Source organism: Stenella coeruleoalba (genome assembly GCF_951394435.1).
Source record: "Stenella coeruleoalba genome assembly, chromosome: 8".
Taxonomy (NCBI): Eukaryota; Metazoa; Chordata; class Mammalia; order Artiodactyla; family Delphinidae; genus Stenella; species Stenella coeruleoalba.
The window spans coordinates 86720412-86738031 of record NC_137154.1 but is presented as its reverse complement, the minus strand read 5'-3'; the positions used below and the strand labels follow the sequence as shown (position 1 = coordinate 86738031).

The 17620-nt window shown below is 36.6% G+C and overlaps 1 protein-coding gene across 4 annotated transcripts in view; it reads left to right on the top strand.

The window, feature by feature from the left end:
• ARHGAP20 (Rho GTPase activating protein 20) overlaps positions 1 to 17620 on the top strand; it is a 153204-nt gene that overhangs the window by 92934 nt on the left and 42650 nt on the right. For 3 of the 4 annotated variants that reach the window (XM_079928583.1, XM_079928584.1, XM_079928582.1), the window contains exon 4: positions 6656 to 6805. In XM_079928583.1, the coding sequence (XP_079784709.1) occupies positions 6656 to 6805 (150 nt within the window). Of the gene's footprint in view, positions 1 to 6655; positions 6806 to 17620 lie in introns of those variants that run through there. The other variant, XM_079928585.1, reaches the window with a different exon arrangement.

Genomic DNA, 17620 nt, shown 5'->3' with positions numbered 1-17620 from the left:
GGGGGCCATCTTGGAGGATGGGTACCACAAAGGCTATGATAGGAGTTTGGATTTCATTCCAAATGGTTTTAATTAGGGGAGTAGAATAATGTACATATTTTTAAAATATCATTCTGGCTATGATAGGTAATGGATTAGAGGACAGAAAAGAGTAGAAGCAAGGAGACTGGACAGGAGGTTATTGTAGTAGTCCTGATGAGATATAATGAAGGCTTTATCTGGGGAAATGGCAGTTAAAGGAAGGATGCAGACATATTTGGAATATACTTTAGAGGTAACCAAAAGAATTCACTTTTCGCTCAACACTAAATGCCAGCGCAGTTATCATCCAACCTAGAACACGATAGTTACAACTTGCTCCCTCCCCCATTCTCACTATTTATGAAACATCATGAAAGAGTAGTTTAACAAATCCAGTCTCATCAAAGAGATTTTTTGTCACTAGAGAATAGTAAACTTTTTTCTACTATCCGTACCCTCACACCTAAGTTATGCCATGTCACAAATAAGATGTGGGTGGGGAGGAGATCAAGATTGTGGAGTAGGAGGACGGACGCTGAGCTCACCTCCCCCCAAAAACACATCAAAAGTGCATCTACATGAAAATAAATTATCACTGAAAACAAACTGGAGACTGACAGAAAGACTCTTTGGCAACCAAGGCTGTAAAGAAAGATCCACAGGGAGTCAGGAACGAAGGGAGGAGAAGCAATCAGGTCAGGACTCACATCCCTAGGAAGGGAAGAGAAGAGGAAGGAGGTATCATGGGCTTGCAGATCCTCCCTGGGGAGTGAGGGGTTTGAACCACATATTGGGCACCCCAGCCAGCACTGGGAAGACAAGTCCTCTTAGTTGGTTTGAAAACCACTGACTGACAGGAGGGCTGTAAGAAACCGAGACTCCACCCATGAAGAAATGGACACACTCTTGCTTACTCCCAAAACAAGGCAGAGGAAGCAGATTCAAACTGCCCAGGGCTCTGACAATAATGAACACCCCAGCCTCGCCTCTAACTCTGGTGCAATTACCAACTAGGATGAAGGCTAATGTTTCCGAGGCAAGTGTGCACTTGCAGGGGATGGAGCCAGCTCAGACCCAGCACTGCAGTTAAATGCGGCAAGGATGTTTATTGCTGGCACTCACAGAGGGCAACAGATCAGGAGCTGTCTGAAGCTCTGACTGACATGCTGGAGCCATCCCAGTGTGTGCCCTAGCTGCACCAGGTGCCTGCTCCAAATCCCTCTTGCTGCATCACTACTCCCCTCTGGGGTGAAGGTACCATGGCTGGGAGAGGGGAGAGTGCATACTTAGAGGAACAGAACCAGCTCATATCTGACCCTCAGGGCTTCTGCTCCAGCAGTATGGACCTGACCCTACCACAAATAGGGTGGTGATAGCTACTGAACATAGGAGAAGCTTAGTTTACACCTGGCTCTGGCTCTAGGCCTCTGCCTCCAGCCCTACCTCTCACCAAGGTGATAGCTGCCAACACACCCTGGGGGAAGATATGACGCATGCTCAGTTCAGATCCAGCTCTCCCACCAAAGCCACTGAGAACACACATACTTGAATAGGAATACTCCCACACAAGGACACTGCTTCAAGACTGGGATAGGTAAGTATTCACCTAATTTCATAGAGACAGAGAAAGTTAAACAAAATGAGAAGAAAGAGGAATTTGTTTCAAACAAAAGAACAAGAAAAAAAACTGAAAAAAACAACTAATGAAACAGATAAATAACTTACCAGATAAAGAGTTCAAAGTAGTAGTAATAAAAAAGCTAACTGAACTTGGGAAAAGAATAGATGAGCACAGTGAGAATTTTGACAAGGAACTAGAAAATATAAAAAGTACCAGTCAGAGCTTAAGAATACAATAACTGAAATGAAAAACACTCTAGAAGGAATTAACAGACTAGATAATACAAAAGAATGCATAAGTGTTCTAGAAGATAGAATAATGAAAATCACTAATCAAAAAGAAACTGTAGGACAACATCAAGCATACTAACATTTGTATTATACTGGTTCCAGAGGAGAAGAGAGAGGGAAACGGGCCAAAAAGGTATTTGTGGACATTATGACTGAAAACTTCCCAAACCTGAAGAAGGAAACAGATAACTAGGTGCAGGAACCATAGAGAGTCCCAAACAAGATGAAACAAAAGAGACCCACACCAAAACATACCACATTAAAATGGCAAAAGTTAAAGATAGAGAGACTTCTAAAAGCAGCAAGGAAAAAACAAAGTGTCACGTACAAGGAAACCCCCATAAGGCGATCAGCTGATTTTTCTACAGAAACTTTGCAGGCCAGAACAGAATGGCATGATATATTAAAAGTGCTGAGAGGGAAAAACCTACAACCTAAGTTACTCTACCTAGCAAGGTTTTCATTCAGAATTGAAGGAGAGATAAAGAACTTCTCAGACAAGCAAGAACTAAAAGAGCTCATCAATACTAACTTGACCCTAAAACATGTTAAAGAGCCTTCTCTTAGTAGAAAAGGAAAGGCTACAACAAGAAGTAACAAATTACAGAAAAGGAAACATACAACTAATAAAGGAAAATATACAGTAAAGGCTGTGGATCAATGACTTAAATAAGACAGTATGAAGTCTAAAGGACAAAAATTGTAAAAATCAGCTATAAATAAAATAAACAGTTAAGGGATAAATATGAACTTGTGAAATAGGACATCAAAAACACAAAATGTGGGGGAAAGAAGAAAAAATGTAGATTTTTTTAGAATGTGTTTGAACTTAAATGACTATCAGGTTAAAACAAATAGATATACGTCAACATATATGAACCCCATGGTAATCACAAATAAAAAAACCTACAATAGATACACAAAAACTAAAAAGAAAGGAACACAAATATTCCACTAAAGAAAATCATCAAACCACAAGAAAAAAGGAACAGAGAGGAAAACAAAAACACCAGAAAACCAATAACAAAATGGCAATAAGAGTACCTATCAATAATCACTTTAAATGTCATTGGAAAAAATACATCAAAAAACATTGATTGTATTAAAAAATCCAAGATCCATCTATATACTACCTACAGGAGACTTACTTCACAGCTAAAGACACATACAGCCTGAAAGTGAGGGGATGGAAAAAGATATTTCATGCAAATGGAAAAGACAAGAAAGCTGGAGTAGCAATACTCATATCAGATAAAGTAGACTTTAAAACAAAGGCTATAAGAAAAGACAAAGATGGGCATTAGGTAAGGATAAAGGGATCAATACAAGAAGAGGTATTATACTCATTGACATACATGCACCCAGTACAGGAGCATCTAAATATATCAAGCAAATGTTAAAAGAGAGAAAATGTTAAAAGGGAGAAACTGACAATAATACAATTATAGTAGGGGATGTGAGCACCCCACTTACATCAATGAACAGATCATCCAGACAGAAAATCATTAAGGCAACAGTGGTCTTAAATGGCATAATAGACCAGGTGGACTTAATAGATAGCTACAGCACACTCCAACCAAACCCAGCAGAATACACATCCTTTTCAAGTGTACATGGAACATTCTCCAGGATGGATCACATACTAGGCCAGAAAACAAGTGTCACCAAATTTAACAGGATAGAAATTATATCAAGCATCTTCCAATCACAACTGCATGAAACTGGAAATCAATTACAAAAAGAAAAATGGGAAAGTCACAAACATGTGGAGACTAAACAACATGCTACAAAATAAACAATGGGTCAATGAAAAAAATCAAAGAAGAAATCAGAAAATACCTTGAGACAGATGAAAGTGGAAACAGAACACTTCAGAGTTTATGATATGCAGCTAGAGTGGTTCTGAGAGGGAAGTTTATAGCAATACAGGCCTTCCTCAGGAAACAAGGAAAATCTCAAATAAACAACCTAACCTACCATCTAAAGGAGTTAGATAAAGAAGAACAACGAAAGCCCAAAGTCTTTCTTTCTTTGGCTAAGGTATTTTATTTGCTCCATTTTATGCTGAATGTTGACAATGTTTGCCTAAAATTATTTTGAGTTTATTGTCATTCTTTTCCATACTGAATTAGAACAAGTATTAAAGCTGGATGCGACCTTAGGGACCACTTTTGATATTCATTAGAAAGCTGAATTAAAAATTATTTTTCCAAAAAAAAAAATTATTTTTCCTATAGAAGTAGGGCTTTACATTTTTTTAAAAACAATGTTTATGAGCATCAGAGTATTTAGAAAGAAGCTGATATTATCTCTGTTAATAGCCATAGAGCACCTATTTGGAATTTACTAAAAGGAAATGAAAGTAGTTATTTCATACCCTCTTAAGCCATCTCTATTCTCATATTTTATTTCCTAAACAAATAGGGAAGTAATGATGAATTCTGTGTAAGTCAAAAAGATGAGGAGAAAAAAAGTTCTGATTATTAATTCATTACCAGTAGAATTACCATCAGATACTTGTGGAATATACCATATTCTCTACCCCAAAACGTATTTAATAGACCATCTCCATCTTAGAATGGAAGGAAATCTCTCTAGAATCCTATGTATTTCAACGGTTCACTGGAATTCATACTTTTAAATTTCCATTGGAATAGTCTAATACTGTTGGAAATTGAGAGTGAAAAATCTGAAGATACACACTGTGACCCTAATACTATCCATCTTAATATAAAGCTTTATTGGAATACTTGTTTTAAATATTTTTAAACTAGTACCTCTAGCTTTATGGACATAAATGTTCATGAGATTTCTCCCCTACTTCCATAATAAACAGTCCCATCAGAAAGCCTTGTAGGTGAGGACATTTGAAAAAGTAAGTATTAAGATAGTAAAGCTGAAGGAAACTTCATGGATACAAAGTCACCTCCAGGTGCTTTGTAAGAATGACTATATCCAGGGCTTTTTATAGATACTTAATGGTTATGAGCATAAACAAGCTCAAGAATCAACCCTGCTCAGGTTCGGATTCTAGCTCTGCTAGTTAAGCTGTTTGACTTTTGGCAAATTACTTAACCTCCCTGTGACAACATTTCCTCATCTCTAAAATGTTTGAGGATTAAACTTAATATGTGTAAAGTGTTAACAGTGACTGGCAAATGGTAAGTTCTCAATAAATATTGACCATTAGAATGGAAGTATTGTTTACACTTTTGGACAGTTCCTTGTTTTTTATATAATGAGGTGGAAATCTTGGTACTTTATTGATCTAGGGAAGGAATCGTTGGAATGGCTTTTTCCAAGTCAATAGGTATACAAGTTCCCACATGGTATTTGAAGTATCTAATATAAAGAGAGGCCTGCATTAAAAAACTCAAAATGTATGAAAACAGATATGGAAACATAGTTTTCCTTGGAAAAGATTCATAGTTTCAGTTTTATATTACCTAGATAGCTGCCATCAAGAAATAAGATTTTTAAAAGGAAAAAACAAAAGAAGTAGGATTTTACTTTTTAAAAAATTGAATGATTTATAGCAATAGGGTGAAAAATACTGAAATGAAATATAGAATGAAGGCATTGTGCCTCAAGGCACTTTTCTATTGTACTTACATTGTGTGCGCTACAGGAAGCATAGATGAGGCTTTGAATCTAGATTAGTCTTCATGTATAGTTCCTGAAAAATCCCTTTACATTTTATAAATCCTACTGAAGAATTTTAGCTTTAAATATTCCATGACGAGTTTTAGGGATACTTCCATATGAAGCATCTTTGATTTCATTTTAGCTTTTAATGTTTCCATAAATGGCTCTGAATGATAGGAAGTACCGACGTGTCCCTGGGCATTCTTTTTATCCTTACCAGTGCCTTCTAACTATTTAAGTCTCAGGTTCATTATGAGCATTAAAACTGTAAACTAGGTCAAGAAATATGATAGTGTCAATATCAGGGTTGTAAGGGGGATTAGATAGAAATTGTCAAAAAGCAATTTCATTGCCAGCTTAAAAGTAAATCACCTTCTCTGTACCCAGAGATAAATATTAATTGCATCAACTCTACTTAAATATAATACTTCCTGGCATCTTTTTTCTTTTTTCAGCTTAGTTTAAGGTCTATTCTTAGGCTACAGTTTTTTCAATTTTAGCCAAAATATAAGGGGAAATGGTTTAAAAAGGAAATTTAAAATAATCTTTGCTTCTAAAGACTAGAAAATCATAACCACTCAGTTGGAAATGCATTGTAAATTTCTCTAATTAATTCCAGTTTATATTTTTTAGTGCATATAAAGTGAAAATTTTATAAATATTTTAATAAATAATGTTTATGTTTAATCTTTTATTCAGCCACTCAAATAATTTTGGAAATAAGCAAGTTGTAAATAATAAAAGAATTCTTTTTTTATAACAGCAGTAAGTTTAAAATTAGGTTTTTGATCCAAATGCAATGCTCAACGTATAGAAAAATTAAGTTGCCAGTTTATGGCTATTTGCTGCCATAAATGCAGGCATGAGGACCAATACACCAAATGTTTCAACGGCCTTTTTGGGCTAAGGTAGCCAAATGTTACAATTTACTGTGGTAGGCACTGAAGGTAAGAAAAATGAATAAGACATTCTTTGCCCATGATTAGTGGAAACTGTCCTCTTATCACAAGTATAGAAGTTCTCATAAAATTTAAGAAACAGAATAACAAAAAATCCTGTCTGGTTCTTATCTTTCTAGATATAACAACAACTTTAAGATAAAAAATAAAATAAAATTAAGTGACATGTGGACAGCAAGCTGTGTGGATGAAGTGGGAGAAGGCAACACCAATGCCCTGAAATCCTTTGTCTTAGGCTGGCCCACAGTGAACTTCGTGGCCACTTTCAGGTGAGAACCATAGCTTGTCCTGTATTCACATGGGTTAGCTACTGTGAAATACAGTCAGCTATGTAATTTCTAGGATGGAGAGAAAAAAGGTTAATGCAGTTTTGTTCCCCTAATTTTTTAAAGAAAAATATTTTATTCTGATTGATCTGTTCTATTTTGTCAATAAGTTCACTTGTATTCTGAAGCCAATAACTCATCTTTTGGCACACCCCCAATAAAGACACCTGTATGCCTTATGTTTCTCCCAAAGAGTTTTTTATTAAAATATGTGAAATGTAATGGTAAATATTGAGAACTCTTGGAATCATTTACCTTGGTTTGAGCTGTGATTTTTAAAGGGGCTACTGAAACACCTCAAAGACCATAGAAGAGGAATAGAGTGGTCAGAGCTCTAGGAGCCCACCTCTCCAACATCCCCTTCCCTCATGTTTAGGTATTTTCTTTGTATATTGAGCTTTCAAGTTGGCTTTTTAAACCACTGAAACAGACCTTTTACTGAAAACAATTTTATAAAATACCCCAATTAAGCTTGAATAACTGGTTTACACTCCCAAATTTCTTAAAAACTAGTTTTTAATTATAGAAATAAATTTAATGTCATGAAATAATGTGTTTCCTAAATTGCTTTCTATAGAGATGTGACAATCAAAAGCAAATTTATGACTCAAGGAGTGAAAGTCAGTTTCCTAAGACTCACTCCTTGGCTGGGATGGAGTTGGAGAATGTACAAATAGAGAATCTTTGTGCTCTTATCTGAACATGCTGATTGGTACTTTTTAGTTCAGAGTGAGCATACCAAAACTCAAACTTATGATTTTGAACGATTGTGCCCTCAAGTCCAATATTTGTTTTACACTTAAAATAGCTGGTCTTTATTTCATGCACACGTTTTTCTTTCTACTTCTCTTCTCACTACCATCAAACTCCTCAGGCACCATCCTAAATCCAGATAACTAAATGTTTTAAGCTGTTAATCTTCTAATAAAGGAAAGGCATGCCATTAAATTCTATTATGCACTATTGGCCTACCACAAGATATTAAGAACTTATTTGGAAGAAACATGTATTTGTATCATTCTCTGCATATCTTCTTTTCCATGACAGACTTCTCTAGATATTATCAATTCCAATTATTTAATCTTAGAGTTTACAGCTGAAAGGAAGCGATTTCAAGTGAGGGGTGGGACTACATGATGTCTTTAATCAAGGAGTTTCCATAAAACTTTTTTAAAAAGAAGGGAAAATGTAGAAACAAGTTTTGCATACACTGTAATTCCTCAAAAAGTATAGTACTTTAACTGAATGATTAACATCACTAGTGATGTTGTGTGAATATCATCTATGCTTTGATAGAATGTAATGAGGAGCAATTCACTTCTGTGGTATTTCTCCCCCAAAGCCATAACCCCAGTCTAATCCTGAGAAAAATATCAGACAAGCCCAAATTGAGGGATGTTCTGTGGGGTTACCTGACCAGTAAGCCTCAAAATTGTCAAGGTCAGAAAAAAAAAACAACCAGGAAAAGACACAAAAAAGGTCACTAAGGAGACATAATAACTAAATGCTATGTGGAATCCTCGAATGCATCCTAGAATAGAAAAAGGACATTAGTGGAAAAACTGGTGAAATCTGAATAATCAATAGTTCAGTTAATGGTAATGCACCAATATTGGTTTCTTAGTTTGACAAATGTGCCATGATAATGTAAGAGGTAACATTAGAGGAAACTAAAACTGGGTGTGAGGTATACAGGGATTCTCTGTACTCAATCTTTGTAACTTTTCTGAAAATCTAAAATTATTTCAAAATTAAAGATTACTCTTAAAAAAAGTAGTGTTGAAGAGTTCGGACTCTGTTATGGCAGAGTGACGTATTAACAGACTGACCACTCTATAGATAACAACTGTAAACTCTGAACAAAACACAAACAGCAACTCCCTGAAGGTTCTGGAAAGTGAACAAAAGTTGGCAGATTTTGGAGAAGAATTGAAACTTTTTAAAATTTTATTATTTATTTATATTTGGCTGTGTTGGGTCTTCATTGCTGCACATGGACTTTCTCTAGTTGCAGCAAGTGGGGACTACTCTTGTTGCAGAGCGCAGGCTCTAGGCGCATGGGCTTGCCCAGTAATTGTGGCTCACGGGCTCTAGAGCACAGGCTCAGTAGTTGTGGCACACGAGCTTAGTTGCTCCATGGCAAGTAAGATCTTCCTGGACCAGGGCTCTAACCCGTGTCCCTTGCATTGGCGGGTGGATTCTTAACCACTGTGCCATCAGGGAAGCACCAGCACTGAGCAAGTTTTCTGTTTTTAAGGCATTATTAGCCTGAGGAAAGGCTGCAGTCAAATCACAGTGCAGAGCAACTAAACTGACGAAAACCCAGTCTTTCTGGGCTGAAACACCAAAGTACAGAGTCTGGGTCAGCCACAGCCACAGGAACATGAGGGAGGAAATCTCAAAAAGAAGAGTATCAGAAAAAGGAAGCTCCAGATTTTTTGTTTAGACTCTGCCTAAGTCTCTGGCTGAATGCTGAACCACACATGCATGGAACAGACTTTAAAGGAGCTTGAAGCTAAGGCTAAAAGAATTGAACTGAGGTGCTGCTCAACACAGGTGAAATAGAGTTTGCAGCTTGAATCTAATAAAGTTAATTGTCTGTTAAAACAAAAACATCATTATTTTGCAAATATAACAAAACTCAGAGTCTCTAAAACACAACATTTATAATGTGTAGAATGTAATCTAAAATTTTTTAACATATGAAGAACCTGAAAAGGAAAAATATAACAAATAGAAGCCAATCCTGTGATGATCTATTTGTTGGAATTACTGTAAAAGAACTTTAAAGCAGCTCTTATAACTATGCTCAGTAGGTAAAAGGAAAAGCCAATTGAAATGAATGAAAAGATAGGAAATCTCAGCAGAGAAATAGGAAATATTTTTTAAAAGCCAAATGAAAATTCTAGGACTAAAAATTGTATCTTAAATTTTTAAAAATTCCCTCTGTGGCTTTAGTTGCAAAATGGAAATGAAAGAGAAATGGGTCAGTGAAATTGAAGGTATATCAACAGAAATTGTCCACTCTGAGGAAGAGAGGAAAAAAAAGATTTTTTTAATGAAAAATACATCACAGACTTGTAGGAAAACCACAATGTATAACATACATGTAACGGGAATTCCAGAAAGAGGAGAGACTGGGAATGTGGCAGAATAAATAATGGTTTGAAAACCTCCCAGATTTGGTGAAAGACATAAATGTAAGCTCTGTGAACCCTAAATAGGAGTAATGTGAAGAAAACTTCACCTATTCATGTTATAGACAAACTGCTATAAACCAAAGATAAGAGAAAATCATGAAAGCAGCCAGAAAAAAACAACACATTACATATAGTGGAACAACAATTTGCCTCACTGTGGTTTTTTTCATCAGAAATTATGGCTGTTTCAGAGGTCAGTGAAATGACATCTTTAAAGTGTTTAAAGAAGACTCATTAGATTGATCAAGATGGCAGAGTAGGAGGATGTGGAACTTACCTCCCCCCACGAACACATCAAAAATACATCTGTGTGTGGAATAATTCTCACTGAAAACTAACTGGAAACTGGCAGAAAGACTTCTGTACAACCAAGGCTGTAAGAAAGATCCACACGTAATCAGATAGGAAGGGAAGAAAAGTGATCAGGCTGGGACCTTGCCACTGGGAGGGGACTCAGAGGAAAAGGGAGATTACACAGGCAGAGACCTGCCCTGGGGAGTGAGCAGTTCAAGCCACAGATTGGGCATTCCACTCCTGGCGTCCTACACAGGGGAGACCAACCCCCTTGGCGGGTTGGAGGACTGCTGGAATTAACAGGAGGGCTGTGGAAAACTTAGACTCTGCTTGCACACCCATACCCAGAAACACACACACACACACACACACACACACACACACATACACAAACACACAAGCTGGCTTGCCCCTGAGGCAGGTTGGAGAGGGCCGATAAAGGATCACTCTAGTGCCTGCCAGTTTCCTGTGACCATCTCAGTGTGCTCCTCGGCTCTGGCAGAGTGAATGCTCAAGCCCCGCTTACTCCATGTTGCAACTCCCCACTGGAGCGAGGGCTGCTATGACTAAAGACAGAGCTTGGACCACCAAAGGCAACTTGGTCCTGGGGTGGCATCTGGGTGGGGTGGCAGTGTCTATTGTTGGTACTTACTTAAGTAGTGCATCAGAAGCAGCCCAGAACTCTATATAACAGCCAGTCCACCACTGCTCATGCCCCAATATATGGAGAGAGTTCACATGGACCCCACTTGCCCTGCAGTACAGCTCCCCGGTGAGGTGGAGAGGAGGGAGAAGGACAAAGGGAACTTGGACCCAAGGCTGCCTATGAGCAGATTAAGGAAAACAATTGCAGATTCCTGCACAGGCAGCAGATTAGAGACAGCTCAGATATCTGTCTGAGGCCAACATTAGCCAAGAGCCAACACAGGACCCCCTTGCATCAGCACTGCCACCTCTGGAGCAAGGGTTGCAGTGCTTGAAGAATTGAAAGCACACACTTAACGGGAACAGAGCCAGCTCAGGACTGAATCTCAGGGCTTCTGCTGCAGCAACTTGAGACCCACTGAGCAGAGAGGAAGTTCTGCCTCACATGTAGCTTCAGCTCTAGCCTATCCATCTCCAGCCACACCCACTACCAAGGCTATAGCTGCCAACACACACTGAGGAAAAATGTAACTTGTATCCACATCAAATCCAGCTCTCCCACCAAAGGCACCGGGCACACACAGTCTGTATAGAGATGCTCCCACATAAGTACACCAGTTCAAGAATATCATACGTAAGTGTTTCACCAAAATTCATAGAGGCAGAGAATGTTAAGCAAAATGAAAAGGCAGAGGAACCGGTTTCAACTGAAATAAGAGAAAACCCCTGAGAGAAATAAATAATGAAGCAAACAATGTATCAGACAAAGAATTCAAAACGTTTATAATAAAAGTATTAGCTGGATTAGGGAAAAATAAATGAACACTGAAAAATTTTAACAAGAATCTAGAAAATATGAAAAGACCCAGTTAGAAATGAAGAATTCAATAACCAAAATAAAAAACACACTAAAAGGAATAGCAGACTATGTGACCTGGAAGATAGAATAATAAAAATTACCAGATAAGAACAGAAAAAAATTTTAATGAGAAAAGTTTAAAAGATCTCTGGGATAACATTAAGCTTACCAACATTCACATTATAGGAGTCCCAGAAGGAAAAGAGAGGAAGAAAGGGATTGAAAATATATTTCATGAAATTATGGCTGAAAACTTCCCAAACCTGAAGAGAGCAACAGATACCCAGGTACAGGAAGCACAGAGGATCCCAAACAGGACAGGAAGGAGTGACGTGATGTATTCAAAGCGCTGAAAGGGAAAATCTTTCAACCTATGATACTCTACCCAGCAAGATTATCATCTGGAGTCTTAGGAGCGATAAAGGACTTCACAGAAGGCAAAAACTGAAAGAATTCATCAGTACTAAACCTACCCTAAAATAAATGTTAAAGGGTTTTCTCTAAGTGGAAAATAAGTAAGAATCTATAGGAAAGGGAAAATTCCACTAGGAAAGGCAAATAATACTAAGAACTGAGGATCAACCGCTTAAGTAAGCTAGTATGAAAATAAAAAGAAAAATTTGTAAAAGTAGCTATAACCACAATAAACAGTTAAGGGATAAACATGAAAATGTAAAATATGACATCAAAAACACAAAATGTAGGAGGGGGAGTAAAAAATATAGATCTTTTAGGTTGTATTTGAACTTAAATGACTACAATTTAAAATAAGTAGATGTAGTTGTAGGTCAACATATATGAACCCAATGGTCACCACAAATCAAAAACCTACCATAGATACTCAAAAACTAAAAGGAACACAAGCATACTACTAAAGAAAATCATAAAACCACAAGGGAAGAAACAGAAAGAGAAGAAACGACAAGAGAAGAACTACAAAAACTACAAAAAACAACCAGAAAACAAGTAATAAAATGGCAATAAGTACATACCTATTAATAATTACCTTAAATGTCAATGGACTAAATGCTCCAATCAATAGACATATCTGGCTGATTGGATTTAAAAAAAAAAAAGCAAGACCCACCTATATGCTGCCTACAAGAGACTCACTTCTCAACTAAAGACACACACAGACTGAAAGTGAAGGCATGGGAAAATATATTTCATACAAGTGGAAAAGACAAGAAAGCTGGAATCTCAATACTCATAGCAGACAAAATAGATTTTTTAAAAGTGTATAACAATAGACAAAAAAGGGCATTATTTTATGATAAAGGGATCAATAAAAGAAGAGTATATATACTCATTAACATATATGCATCCAATACAGGAGCACCTAAACATGTAAAGCAAATATTAAAAGACATAAAGGGAGAAACTGACAGTAATATAATAATAGTAGGGGATGTCAACACCACACTTACATCAATGGACAGATCATCCAGATAGAAAATCATTAAGGCAACAGTGGTCTTAAATGGCATAATATACCAGATGGACTTAATAGATAGCTATGGCACACTCCAACCAAAACGAGCAGAATACACATTCTTTTCAAGTGTACATGGAACATTCTCCAGGATAGATCACATACTAGGCCAGAAAACATGTGTCAGCAAATTTAACAGGATAGAAATTATATCAAGCATCTTTTCCAATAACAACTAGAAAACAATTACAGAAAGAAAAATGTGAAAAACACAAATACTTGGAGACTAAACAACATGCTACTGAAGAGCCAATGGGACAATGCTAAAATCAAAGAAGAAATAAGAAAATACCTTGAGAAAAATGAAAATGGAAACACAACACTCCAAAATCTATAGGATGCAGCAAAAGCAGTTCTAAGAGGGACGCTTATAGCAATACAGGCCTTTCTCAAGTAACAAGAAAAATCTCAAAAACCTAACCTACCATTTAAAGGAAGAGAAAGAAAAGAACAAAGAAAGCTAAAAGTCAGCAGAAGGAAGGAAATAGTAAGGAACAGAAAGGAAACAAATAAAATAGAGACCAAAAAAAAAAAAAAATAGAAAACACCAACGAAACCAAGAGCTGGTTTTTTGAAAAGATAAACAAAATCAATAAACCTTTAGTTAGGCTCACCAAGAAAAGGGAGAGGACCCAAAGAAACAAAATAAGAAATGAAAGAGAAGAAATAACAACTAATACTACAGAGATACAAAAATCATAAAAGAACTCTGTGAACAGTTGTCCAACAAATTGGCAGCCTAGAAGAAATAGACAGATGTCTAAAAATATACAACCTGCTAACAGTGTATCAAGAGGAAACAGACAATTTGAACAGACTGATCACTAGTACTGAAATTGAATTTGTAATTTAAAAAAAACCTACTAGCAAACAAAAGTCCAGGACCAGATGGCTTCACAGGAAAATTCTACCAAATATATAAAGAAGAGCTAATTCCTATCCTTCTCAAACTATCCCAAAAAATTGAAGAGGAGGGGGCACTCCCAGACTCATTCTATGAGGCCACCATTACCCTGATACCAAAACCAGGCAAAGACACTACAAAAAAAGAAAATTACAGGCCAATATTTTTGATGAATATACATGCAAAAATCCGTAACAAAATATTAGCAAATGGAATCCAACAGTATATAGAATCATACACCATGATGAAGTGGGATTTATTCCAGGGACACAAGGATGCTTCAGCATTTGCAAATCAATCAGTATGATATACCACATTAACAGATGGAAGGATAAAAATCACATCATCATCTCAATAGATGCAGAAAAAGCATTTGAAAAAATTCAACATCCATTCATGATAAAAACCCTCATCAAAGTTGGATTAGAGGAACATATCTCAACATAATAAAGAGCATTATGATAAACCCAGAGTTAACATCATATCCAATGGTGAAAAACTGTTTTTCCTCTAAATTCAGGAACAAGACAAGGGTGCTCACTCTCACCACTTTTATTTAACATAGTATTGGAAGTCTGTGCCACAGCAGTCAGACAAGAAAAAGATATGAAAGACATCCAAAGTGGAAGAGAAGAAGTAAAACTGTCACTATGCTGATGGCCTGGTACTATGGATAGAAAACCCTAAAGTCTCCACCCAAAACTATTAGAACTAATAAATGAATTCAGCAAAGTTACAAGATATGAGCTTAATATACATAAATCTGTTGCTTTTCTATACACTAATACTGAACTATCAGAAAGAGAAAGCAAGAAAACAATCCCGTTTAAAATCACATCAAAAAGAATAAAATGCCTAGGAATAAACTTAACCAGGGAGGTGAAAGACATATACACTGAAAACTATGAAACAGTGAAGGAAATTGAAGATGATACAGAGAAATGGAAAGATATCCCATGCTCTTAGATTTGAAGAATTAATATTGTTAAAGTGACCATACTACCCAAAACAATCTACAGATGTATTGCAATCTGTATGAAAATACCTGTGACATTTTTCACAGAACTGAACAAATAATCCTAATATTCATATGGAAATACAAAAGACCCTGAATTGCTGAAGCAACCTTTTTGCTGAAGCAAAAAAGGACAAAGCTGGAGGTATCACCCTCACAGACTTCAAACTGTACTACAAAGCTACAATAATCAAAACAGCATGATACTGGCACGAAAACAGATACATAGATCAATGGAATAGAATAGAGAGCCCAGAAATAAACTCACACACCTACAGTCAGTTAATCTACAACAAAGTAGGCAAGAGTATACAATGGAGAAAATAAAGTCTCTTCAATAAATGGTACTAGGAAAACTGGACATCTACATGTAAAACAATGAGATCGGAACATCCCCTCATACTGTATACAAAAATAAAGTCAAAATGGATTAAAGGCCTAAGTGTAAGACCAGAAACCATAAAACTCATAGAAGAAAACATAGGCAGAACACTCTGACATAAACAGTGACAATATTTTTTTAATCTATTTCCTATGGTAAAATAAATAAAAGCAAAAATAAAGAAATGAGCTCTAATTAAACAAAGAACTTTTGCATAGCAAAGGAGACCACTGACAAAACAAAAAGACAACCTACAGAATGAGAGAAGATATTTGAAAATATGATCAACAAGGGGATAATATCTAAAGTATTTAAACAGCTCGTGCAACCCACTATCAAAAGAAAACAAACACCCAATCCCAAAATAGGCAGAAGACCTGAATAGACATTTTTCCAAAGATGATTTACAGCAGGCACATGAAAAGATGCTCAACACTGCTAATTGTTTGAGAAATGCAAATCAAAACAATAATGAGATATCACCTCACACCTTTCAGAATGGTTGTCATCAACAAGAACACAAATAGCAAATGTTTTCGAGGATGTGGATAAAAGGGAACCCTTGTACACTGTTGGTGAGAATGTAAATTGGTGCAGCCACTGTGGAAAACAGTATGGAGGGTCTTCAAAAAAAACTAAAAACTACCACAGGATCCAGCAGTTTCACTCCTGGATGTATATACAGAAAAAAAACGAAAACACTAATTCAAAAAGATACATGTACCCAATGTTCATAATGGCATTATTTACAATAGCCAAGATATGGAAGCAACCTGTGTCCATCAACAGATGAATGGATAAAGATGTGGTGTATATTTACATACACACACACACACACACACACACACACACACACACACACACAATGGAGTATTACTCAGACATAAAAAAGGATGAAATTCTGCCATCTGCAGCAATGTGAATGGACCTTGAGAATATTATGCTTAGTGATGTATGTCAACAAAAGACAAATACTGTATAATATCACTTATATGTGGAATCTAGAAAGTAAATCAAATGAATGGATATAGAAAAACAGTAACAGACTCAAAGATGCAGAAAACAAAGTAGTGGTTACCAGTGGGGAGAAGGAAGGGGGAGGGGCACGTTAGGGGCATGGGATTAAGAGATACAAACTACCCTGTATAAAATAAATAAGCAACAAGGATACATTGAACAGCACAGGGAATTATAATTATTATTTTATAATAACTCTTAATGTAATATAATCTATAAAAATACTGAATCACTATACTGTATACCTCAAATATAATACTGTAATTCAACTATACTTCAGTTTAAAAATTAAATATTTAAAGAAAAAGCTTTCAACCTAGAATACTATATCTAGCAAAAATATCCTTCAAAAAATGTTTTAAACTCTAAGAATTTATCACCAGCAGAACTGTACAAAAAAGTAAATGCTGACAGAAATTTTTCAGCCTGAAGTGAAATGATATGAGAGTGGCTCATATCTTTACCAAGGAGTAAATAATATCAGAAATCATTTATATATCAGGAAATATTAAGAAAATCTAGGGCTTCCCTGGTGGCACAGTGGTTGAGAGTCCGCCTGCCGATGTAGGGGACACAGGTTCGTGCCCCGGTCCGGGAAGATCCCATGTGCCGTGGAGCGGCTGGGCCCGTGAGCCATGGCCCTTGAGCCTGCACGTCCGGAGCCTGTGCTCTGCAGCGGGAGAGGCCACAGCAGTGAGAGGCCCACGTACCGGAAAAAAAAAAAAAAAAAAAAAACCTATCTTGAGCCCCCATTTTGCCAGGCTTTTAGGAAATTAAATTTTCTTCTTTACTGGAGCCCCTGTTTTCTTAGGGTAGAACCAGGATATGGGAGACTTCTGTGATATCTTCAAAACAGATGAAAAGTCTGACCTTCAGTCTCTTTGTGGCCACTGCTGACATTATCTCTGCTATGCTCAGAGTTGTTCTTTGACATCCGAGATACTTTGATT